The sequence below is a fragment of the Rhynchophorus ferrugineus genome, unplaced genomic scaffold (assembly GCF_030347505.1).
Source record: "Rhynchophorus ferrugineus isolate W39M unplaced genomic scaffold, kcgeb_rfMv2 rfM6, whole genome shotgun sequence".
Taxonomy (NCBI): Eukaryota; Metazoa; Arthropoda; class Insecta; order Coleoptera; family Curculionidae; genus Rhynchophorus; species Rhynchophorus ferrugineus.
In genome coordinates this window covers 6,978,642-6,988,907 of record NW_027472585.1, presented here as the reverse complement: position 1 = coordinate 6,988,907, position 10,266 = coordinate 6,978,642, and the positions used below count along the sequence as shown (strand labels likewise).

The 10,266-nt window shown below is 28.7% G+C and overlaps 3 protein-coding genes across 5 annotated transcripts; 2 read left to right on the top strand and 1 right to left on the bottom strand.

Moving 5' to 3' along the window:
• The first annotated feature begins 947 nt into the window (after positions 1-947).
• On the top strand, positions 948-4,000 carry RhoGAP68F (Rho GTPase activating protein at 68F). 2 transcript variants are annotated; one of them, XM_076407889.1, is made up of 10 exons: positions 948-1,274; positions 1,330-1,452; positions 1,571-1,716; positions 1,779-1,933; positions 1,987-2,185; positions 2,242-2,360; positions 2,415-2,590; positions 2,685-2,882; positions 2,942-3,048; positions 3,105-4,000. In XM_076407889.1, exons 1-10 carry the CDS (start codon positions 1,235-1,237, stop codon positions 3,273-3,275), a joined length of 1,434 nt encoding a protein of 477 aa, XP_076264004.1. In that variant the 5' UTR covers positions 948-1,234; the 3' UTR covers positions 3,276-4,000. The 2 variants fall into 2 exon arrangements, with proteins under 2 accessions (XP_076264004.1, XP_076264003.1); XM_076407888.1 differs by having other exon boundaries at positions 949-1,274; positions 1,571-1,722.
• A 357-nt stretch (positions 4,001-4,357) lies between these two features.
• LOC143198576 (adenosine 5'-monophosphoramidase HINT3) lies at positions 4,358-5,265 on the bottom strand. Its single transcript, XM_076407895.1, has 4 exons — positions 5,097-5,265; positions 4,855-5,041; positions 4,609-4,802; positions 4,358-4,557 (listed from the first exon to the last, which is right to left on the bottom strand). The coding sequence occupies exons 2-4, from the start codon at positions 5,039-5,041 to the stop codon at positions 4,489-4,491; spliced, it is 450 nt and encodes a 149-aa protein (XP_076264010.1). The 5' UTR covers positions 5,097-5,265; the 3' UTR covers positions 4,358-4,488.
• A 406-nt stretch (positions 5,266-5,671) lies between these two features.
• Positions 5,672-10,143, top strand: LOC143198565 (armadillo repeat-containing protein 8). 2 transcript variants are annotated; one of them, XM_076407880.1, is made up of 13 exons: positions 5,672-5,865; positions 5,925-6,342; positions 6,398-6,514; positions 6,568-6,760; positions 6,814-6,907; positions 6,959-7,125; positions 7,185-7,405; positions 7,460-7,555; positions 7,609-7,759; positions 7,834-7,990; positions 9,045-9,176; positions 9,238-9,380; positions 9,483-10,143. In XM_076407880.1, the coding sequence occupies exons 1-13, from the start codon at positions 5,830-5,832 to the stop codon at positions 9,517-9,519; spliced, it is 1,962 nt and encodes a 653-aa protein (XP_076263995.1). In that variant the 5' UTR covers positions 5,672-5,829; the 3' UTR covers positions 9,520-10,143. The 2 variants fall into 2 exon arrangements, with proteins under 2 accessions (XP_076263995.1, XP_076263994.1); XM_076407879.1 differs by having other exon boundaries at positions 7,822-7,990.
• Positions 10,144-10,266: the final 123 nt, after the last annotated feature.

Here is a 10,266-nt window from a genome sequence, read left to right as displayed (position 1 = left end):
AGAACAATGTAATTATTCAATTATACATGTTTTCCCAACGTTATTGAGGCAAATATATGAAATAAAACAACGAATTTAAAGCAATGAATTTATTAGTTATTATTAACAAAACATTAAACTTCTTCGTAAAACCTCAAGACATAGAGTTGACATTGACATCTCTGAAATATTGGAAGTCCATTTCTAATAATAAAATATTATTGGCATATGGAGAGACGACTAAAAAACGTAGACCTCATTTATTTCTTTAAGTATTATCTATTCTAAATATACTGTATAAAAACTTTTGTTATTGGTGATACTTGTTCCAGTTATTTATTAATACATTATTTTTTCTAACAATATATTTGTGATTAGTTACTTTCTTTACAAGCTTTTTTATTTTTAACTTTCTAATCCAAAAATATCATAGTGGATAAAAGTGCGAGATACTATAATTATTGAACGAATTAAATTCTGCAACTGCTCAGATTAAATACTGAATTGCATCGGAACATTATATTACTATTATAGAAATAATTTTCCATAGAGCCCTTCTGAACATCTATTGATCAGACTTGATATGCAAATAGATTTTACTTAAGATATCAGCTATGTATATTTTTCTTGTATCAGGAATACTATATATGATTATAAAACATTGCATATAACATAAAGAGCCTCTTTATGCTTTTAAAGCAATTAATGTCTATATTCTTAAAGTAATTCATTTCTCTATGTCTATATTACTCAAAAATTGATATATTCAAAATAAAAATGTTTGTAATTGATGTATGTTTGGTTATATAACACAATGAAAATAAATTCATTATTTTACAGGAATATATTGATTATAATAATCGCTTTAATGTTTTTTTTTGCAGTAAGATTACATGCGATATTAACAAGAGATAAAAAATAACCACAAAGCTAATCAGTTTAATTATAATAGGCAAATATATTTGTTTTGAATTTAAACTACATTCAAAGTTAAACGCAATGCGCAAACCACCTACAACTTTTATATGTCTGTCAAATGTCAAACAATAGTTTGAAGAAGTAAATTAAATATTGCTAAAGAAAATATACATAACCAGCTTGTTGCATTTAATTAAAATTTCTAACGTTTTTTACACATTCCATTAAATGGACAGAGAATATTATTAGTTAAGTAGTAAACCAATTAACAGCCAACAACAAAACTGGGTGTGTAAAGAAATGTTTATAAATCGAATTTCATAGAGCAATTTAAAATATGGAATCACATAAATTTAGTCCAAGTAAAAGTGGACCAGGTACACTTATGTTTCTTATTATTAATATCGTTATACATAAATATTTACTTTATAGTGAGTGTCACTGGTGATAATGATGAACCTTATCCAAGCTTATCAGATTATCATGATTATGAACCAAACCTTGAGTTTGATGATTCAGAACTGCATCAAAGCCCAAATTCAGGTTCAATTTCAGGTATGTTGATAAAACAAGTATATTTACTAAATATATTTCAACCACAACTAAAATTGTTTGTATATATGTTATCATGTTTGTATTGTATTTAGTTTTAGTATACTAAATTATTTTTTAGCTGATTTTATTCATATTGAAGCAAATGGTATGATGACCATGGCATCACCTGTTGCTGATTTTACTGATGACAATTACGAAGAAGAATTGGCAGAAGCTTGTGAAGAAAATTTTGATAGTTTGTTTACAACATCATCTTATCCTGAAGTAGGGGTAAAACTATTAACAGAATATAATTAGTAAATGAAAATTGATAATTCATTGTTTAGGTGAGTGATGTTAATGGACCTGAACAATTTGCAGATATTGAAAGATACAGTATAGTTGATGTCAAAGGAGATGATATTGTAGGCCGTAAGGTTATTGTAGTTTATGCCTATCGATTGCCACCTGTTTCAGAAATTGACCATGGACTCTTGCTAAAGTAAATTAAGTCATTTTGATTTGTTGTTTCTTAAAATAAATTTAACATTACAGCTACTTAAAATACACCTTAGAATCATATGTTAAACAAGATTACAGTCTTATATACTTTCATTATGGACTTACCAGTAAAAATAAACCTTCTTTTACTTGGTTAGTACAGGCCTATAAGGCTTTTGATAGAAACTATAAGAAAAATTTAAAAGCACTTTATCTTGTTCATCCAACAGGATTCCTCAAACTAGTATCCCAGGTAAACAATTATTCATTATATTATTTAAGTAAAATTATTAATATATTATATATTAGGTGTTAAGGCCATTCATAAGTGCTAAGTTTGGAAAAAAGTTAAATTACATACATAATTTGAAGGATCTTAATAATATTGTGCAGATATCCAAACTGGATATTCCTATAGAAGTCATTGAGTATGCAATGAATATTTATAATTGACTAGTAGCACTAATTGAAACATTTTTTAGACATGATAAAAAGTTAAATGGTAGTTCTCCAGTGCTATCAGCCCCTGACAATCAGTTAGATCCTGTTATACCAACTCAACAGTTTGGAGTAACTTTGCAATTCATAAGAGATAATTATAGTGTCTCTATACCACCGATTGTTAGACATTGTGTAGAATATCTGGATCAACCAGACGGTAAGTTAATCCTTAAAATAGTCGATATAGAAAGAAAGGACAATTTAAAAATGCAATTGGAAACAAAAGCAATTACTTTAAATTATCTCTTCAGCCCTAGAAACTGAAGGTATATTCAGGAGATCTGCTAGTGTTATGAAAGTTCAAGCATTAAAAGAGCAAGCTAATGCTGGTAAAGCACCTCCTTTTGACACTCCACATGAAGCAGCCTCATTATTGAAAAAATTTCTCAGGGATCTAAAAGAGCCTTTACTTACCTATGAGCTATATGATGAAATAATTCAGTTCCAAAGTAAATAGTATAACGTTACAAGTATCAAAAAAGTGAACATGAATATTTCTCTTTTCTAGATTGGAGTAAAGAAGAACAATTAAGAAATGTTTCAATATTAGTTATGGAAAAACTGCCTGAAGATAATTATAAGACCTTAAAATATGTAATTGGATTTCTATCAAGAGTATGTAAAGAGTATTGCATTAGATTAATTATTACTAATTATATTGGAAATTGTAGGTAATGGAAAGATCTGACCTGAATAAAATGAATGCACAAAATCTAGCTGTAGTTTTCGGCCCCAATTTAGTGTGGTCAGAATTAGTGTCTATGTCATTAGCTGCTATCGGCCCTATAAATATGTTCACGCAATTTTTGCTGCAGCACCACAACGAAATATTTATGATTTAGAAATGAACTATGAAGGGAAGTACTGTGATTTAGATATGCTGTTTTGGTCTGTGTTTTTGTTGTTATTGTCAAACTAATAGTTTGCACTAACTTCCTGGTGAATTACATACAAATGTACAAATAGAAACATTCTTTTTAAGTATTACTTTAGTCTTTAAGACATGATATATTCAGTTTGTAAGAAGTAACCATTAAACAACGCATTTATTATCATTATTATGTGGTTATTTCATGCAACTAGAAAAGCAGTTTAAATGAACTGAAATTTTAATTTATATTCTAACATTCTAAAGTTATAACTTATACTTTTCCAAATCGTAATTCTGAGAAGAAATAGTATTAAAATGTGTAAAAAACAATTATAAAAACTATATGCATTGCTTTCAAGGATAATTAACAATTTTTCAATGAATAAAAGGTAAAATGGTTTTGTAAATGAGTGTATTTGATGACTAGAATTAATGGAAATTAATTATCTAATCACATGAAAAAAAAAAGAAATATATATGTATATATATATATATATATATATATATATATATATATGTATATATAAATGTAACGTTTCTAGAATTGTATCAGATTTTTTACACAATTTAATATGAAGCAATCCCATGTAAAGATTAAAATATTTTTTTTTTGCTTTATACTGATGATTTTTTAATCCTGTATAATATTTGAGGCAAGAATAATAAATATTTACACAATAAAATTGTGATAAGAAATATTTACATTCTATTCCTTTTCAAAAGGTATATATGTATTTAAATGTTAGGCTTATACAAATTCTAAAATACTAATAAACTACATATGAAGACTTATAGATGAAATGTTGTAGAGTGTATTATAGATAATATATATATAGAACATTAGTGATTTTATATTGAAAAAAAACTGTGGAAATCGTGCTCATCTTTGTAAGGAAGTTTTTTCCCGTACAAATTTGAGACTATACTAAAAACTGTAGTAAAAATACCAAAGAAAATATATTCTTTAAATGAAAAAATATTAGATTGTCTATTTTGGTTCTGTTATAACTTTAATGCATTTAGTTGAAGATATTATTTCCATTTTTTAAATAATTTTGTATAATTAACAACTTTATTTTAACATAAAATGTATCAAATCAAAATTAAATAAAACATACTTCTGTATATAACCAATACCACCTCAATATATATATAAAGAAAAATTAATAATATTGCCCATAACTTCATTGATCATTATTGCTAGTGGAACTTTCACCTATTGACTGCTTTAGTCTTCCTTTTATTTGGCTAGCCTAAAACATATAGTTTTAAAACAAGAAGAACATTTGTTTCCTAATATTTACTGTAGCGAACCACCAGGTATTAGGTTTAAACATAATATTGTGGAACATAGACATACTGCTTGCTGGTGAAATAAGGTGTAAGTGTAAATGATCTACTGTGTTAAAAGGCGGTACGTGGAAACCCATTCTCAAGTCATTTAAGTCACCACCTTCCTGCTCAATTACATGCTTACCTCCACAAATCATAGTTTCCACTAGTAAATATATACTTTAATTATTGTATTTTAAAATTAGCAAACAACATACGTAAATTCATATGCTCAGCTTTGTTTAAACTCTTAACATTTCTTAGATGTTGCTTTGGCACAGACAAATAATGATGTCTAGCAACTGGGTTTATATCATTAAATACAACTATATCATCTGACTCGTATTTAATAGCAGCTTCGGCTTCTTTCCGTCCAATTTTACAAAATACACAGGTTGTAAACATCTAATAGAATTCATTACATTAGCCTTGTGTTTTAGTACCTCACATAAATACTTACTTTGAAGTACTATTGCTTTATTTAGAAATATATCATCAACGTCTTGTTGTTTAATTGGTGTCATAAAAGAGCAAGAATCGCACTTTTATGGAATGCTACAATATGGAATATTTTTATACAATATAATGCAAAAAAACAGCTGATTTTGGCACCAAATATTGACAACATTTTTGTTCCAATGTAATCAAAACTATCAAACAGCAAAGGGATGTTCAATATTATCGATATTTTTAACCGATATATTGTTATTATTTTCACCCCATATTTTTTTAAAGCAATTAAAGATCTTTCTTAAACATCATAAAATTGGTACTTAGTTTTAAATGAATTTTTAAAATATCGCTCTTGCAAAACTTACTTCGATATCTTTTTTCCTCATACCCTAACAGTATAGCCAATGGAGAAGTTTTAAACTAAGAATATTAACAATATTTATTTGATTTAAATATTTTATTTTAAAAATGTTATTTATAAAATAATATTTTATTTATTAAAGTTACATCTACTAAAGTATCAGATTAGGAATACTTTTTTATACGGCTAAATTAGTTTCTTAGTTTATTTTCATCCGTGATTGTCAATTGTCACAATTCTAGTAAATCTGTCGGCAAATATACGTAGAACGACCGGAATCACCTTCAGAAATTCATAAAAACTTAACAAATTACGCATTTTTAGCTTACACAAGCAGCAAAATCTTAAGTTCTTCTAAGTGTATTACTAAAGAGTATATATGTTATATAAAATGCAGCCATTTACCGCTTTTATGGTAAACACCATTTAACCTCAATGATTTAGAAAAGTGTAAATTTGGATTTGATTTTGTAGAGTGTGGAGAGTTCTCGGTCTTATATTGATGATTTATATTCCCAAGATTTCAACAAATGTTTAAATTCGATAATATGCATAAAACATTCTGTAATTGGGTCAAACAGGCAAAAAGGAAGTGTTATAGCACAAGGTATTGTTCCAAGATTAATATATCTACTCAGAGACAAAAATATGAAGAATTCAGTTAGAGTTGAAGCAGTAATAACGTTAGGTTCCCTTTCAAAAGGAACTTCAGACCATGTAGAACTGTTAATTAACTCTGGTGTAGTTCAAAGTCTGCTAGAACTTTTAGATGAAGATGATCCACAATTAATTGATGTTTGCTTGTGTTGTTTAAGAACCTTATCAAGCCAAGAACATCACCCAATAAACAGAAAATTTAGTGAGAAGAATATTCAAAAATTGCTCTCTTTCGGTAAGTAAATTATATCATTGAAGTTTTAGTTTTTTTCTTAGAATTTTAATTTTAGTTGGTCCTAAAGAATCTGTTTTAAGGCAAACATGTATACCTACTATATTAAATGCTTCTTGCAAGACAATAAATGAACAAAACATGTTGTGCAATGTTGGGACTCCAAGCATACTAGGTATATATTACTGTTCATCTGATATTTTATATTTTAATATGTTAACTTTAAAGCTTCATTATTATCCCTGGGCCAGCCTTCAATTGGAACACCTGTGTGTGTTTGTTTAGCATCAATGTGTTTTAACAACCCTAATGTTGCCAAAGAAATTGTAAACACAGCTTATAAAGACATAAAAATTCCAATATATTTGTCATCATTAGTATCTAGAGAAAAACCTACAGAATTACAGTTGGAAGCGGCTAGGTATTGTCATGTGAGTTTACACTAAATTTAATGCTAATGTTCTTATTTTTTAGATGCTTAACGAATTTGCATAGAGCAGGTGCTTTATCAGCTCATGACCCTATAATTACTTTTAAAGCATTAGCTTGTTTAGTGAGACTATGTCAGGTAGGAATGTTTAAATATAATAATCAGTTATGTACATGTGAAGTTTTTCAGTTCGAACATTTAGAATCTCATAGAGTGTTAGCAGCTGAAACTTTAGCTTATTTAACAGAAGTTGATAGTAATCTCCAGCAAATAGCTGCTATAAGTAACCAGTTAGTGAATGCTTTAGTAGATTTATTAGAGAAGTCTAGTATTGCAGCAAAAACAGCTGCGTTTAGGTAAGCTATATGGTAAATATTTAACTATATTTTTTATTAATGTTTATTAAAATTTGTAGAGCTTTTGCATCCCTTGGTGCTAATGATGAAGATATTAGGAAAAGAATTATTGACACTAAGTGTCTAATGGAAAGAGTAGTTGAGGGTTTAGCTGATGATAATAAAGATGTAAATCTAGCAGCTGTAAGGTGTTTACATTCTTTAAGTAGGTCAGTACAGCAATTGAGAACTACTTTTCAAGATCACTCTGTCTGGAGGCCTCTGATGACATTACTCACGGGTAAATATATCCTAAAAAAACTTTTAAAATAATAATCAAGAAATATTCTTGCAGAGGATCCAAGTCCAGAATTGCTTTTAGCTGCATCATCGACATTGTGTAATCTTTTATTGGAATTTTCACCAGCCAAGGAGCCAATATTGCAGCAAGGTAATAAATTAAACTTCTTACATCTATGTATATTTAGTTATTTGTTTTTCAAGGTGCAATTCAGCTTTTAGCTAACCTTACATCTTCAAATGAGCCAGCACTCAAGTTAAATGGAGTATGGGCTTTAATGAACTTGGCATTTCAAGCTGAACAGAGGGTTAAAAGTCAAATATTAACTACTTTGGGAACTGATCAGATTTTTAGGTAACAATAAGCATATTAATAAAATATTTGTATATGTAATTAAAATAAAATAAAAAATATAGTTTTATATTTAGGTTGTTAGATTCAGATCCTAGAGTATTAATGAAAACCCTTGGGCTTCTAAGAAATCTTGTATCACCCCGAGCTCATACCGACACTATGATGGCTTTACATGGGCCACAAATTATGCAGGGTGTGGTGTTGGTTTTGGAGGGACATCATTCACCAGAGGTAACAATATATCACATTAAACTATTATAATGTATAACTCTAAATACAAAACGGTCCCACGATTGTTTATTTTTAATGAACGGAAACCCTTTATATATCTTAAAATTATTGATTTTCCATGAAATTCTCTAAAGGTGATAATTGTATCATTTTAATGTTTTTGGCGCTATTTTATTGGAGCATCAAAGAGTATAAAAATACACATAATAAAAAGGTGGCATTTTTAGGCTTCTGGTGAGTCATTAAAAAAAACAATCCTTGCATATACCATACATTCCTTGATCAATATCTATAAAATTATACATAAAAATTGACTTTTTAATACGATATTCACTATTTTACTATTTATTTGAAAATTTTCATCCCAAAAATAACGAAATTGTCGGAAAAAGAACGAATAAAACAACTCTGCCACTGTCTCGTTTTACCAACGAAGGTTTATCTGGACTGGACCTACCGTTTAACGGCGAGTGACCAACTTAGAAATCTTCCCAGAAGACATCCGGTCTTACTGGCCTGGTTACTGGCGGGACTCATTTTTTATTTTTTCATTCTTACCTAGGACAATCACAAACAAATTTACGACCATGCCCCAGCAGGATTCGAACTCGCTACTATCGCAACAGGTGGACCGGCCTGACCACTGCGGCAACCAAGTCGGCATATTATCCTATTATTAGTTCCAGATATAGTTAGGGATATGAAATTATTTCGGATTATTCCACAGTTTCTATTATCGATATAGGTATTAATATCTGATAAATGATAAAATATCTGATAATTTTTTTGGAATTTTTAAAAGAAAAATACAAATAGATAACCATTTCGTTCTATAATCACGGAAAAAGACAGAAACATCTTAAGAGTGATTATTATAGCTAGTAAACAACATATTTATCGTTTTTAATGTATCTCATTTAGGTTCTTTATGTGATATTTAGACTTTTTGTGGATATACTCTCAATCGATATGAAGGGTTTTCCTTGCTTAGTTATGCTAGTACGCGCGATTATATTTAATTCATTAATTAAAATGTAATTTTATGACTTTTCAGATTAAGGAACAAGCACTTTTAATTCTTTCAAATATAGCTGACGGTGAAAGGGCAAAGGATCATATAATGTCAAACGATGATGTACTTAAAAAACTTGTAGATTACATGACGCATCCTGCTCCTTGCTTACAAGTAAATAACTACATTGAAATGACATAATAGAATCTTCAACGTAACCAATTCTGGTTTTCAGGAATCAGCTGTATTTTGTATTGGTAATCTATCGAGGAAGGGGGAACCAGGTGCTTTAGAAAGGCAAAAGAAACTAAGAGATTTAAATGTCGTGAATATTTTAGAACAATTAATGGCGACATCCGATACTATACTGTTTAGCAGGTATGTAGATTCTAAAATCTCTCAAATTCCTTAGTTTGCGTTTAATGATCAAATAGCCGTTTCGTTTAACAAATGAACTACATTTCGGTTTTTATTTTTCAGAGTTAAAACTACATTCGGTAACTTTATTGACATGTAAGGCAACAACTTTTCGCAATCTTCAATATTTTCAATTATTAGGATAAATTAAATACAAAAGAATATAAATGAGAAAGACTAGAAAATATCCAACGGTTTGGTATTTAATACTGAAAATGGAAGAGAACGTGATAGACTGATTAAGCAACAATTAAGTATCTGCTTTATAGATAATATCCAAATTGTACAAACATAAGATTGACGCCAATTTTAGAATAGGCTCGTTTTATTGGCAATGAAAAAAAAACGTGTTTATATCCGCAATAGACAAAAATTGCTCTAGTCACTCTAAGTGAACATAATATTTATTGAACAGACGGTAAGCGAAGAGTGTATCTATTGTATTTTTAATTTCTTTTTAATTCTTCAGATGTGAATTCGCTGTTAAATATGCAATTCATTCTAACAATAATATTAATTTGTACTCTAAGTGACCACTAATTGTATCTGCAATATATTCCTTTATGTCGGGAAATAAAACACGTTATGACATTATCTTTTAATTTATGATTTTTAATGTTATGTGATAATTTCTTAAAGGATCGGTAGAAATACATTTTTACCTTAATATATTCCTTTTTAAGTCACAGTCAGGACTATGATAAAAATAAAATAATTTAAACTACTGGTTGTTTTAATCTTGTTCTTAACATATGAACTTTGAAAATTGGTTTCTTTAATTGAAAAGGAGAAGTTGTTGATATTTCCGGTCTGTTTCACAAACTTTCTGCACTGCTGATTGGTGGAT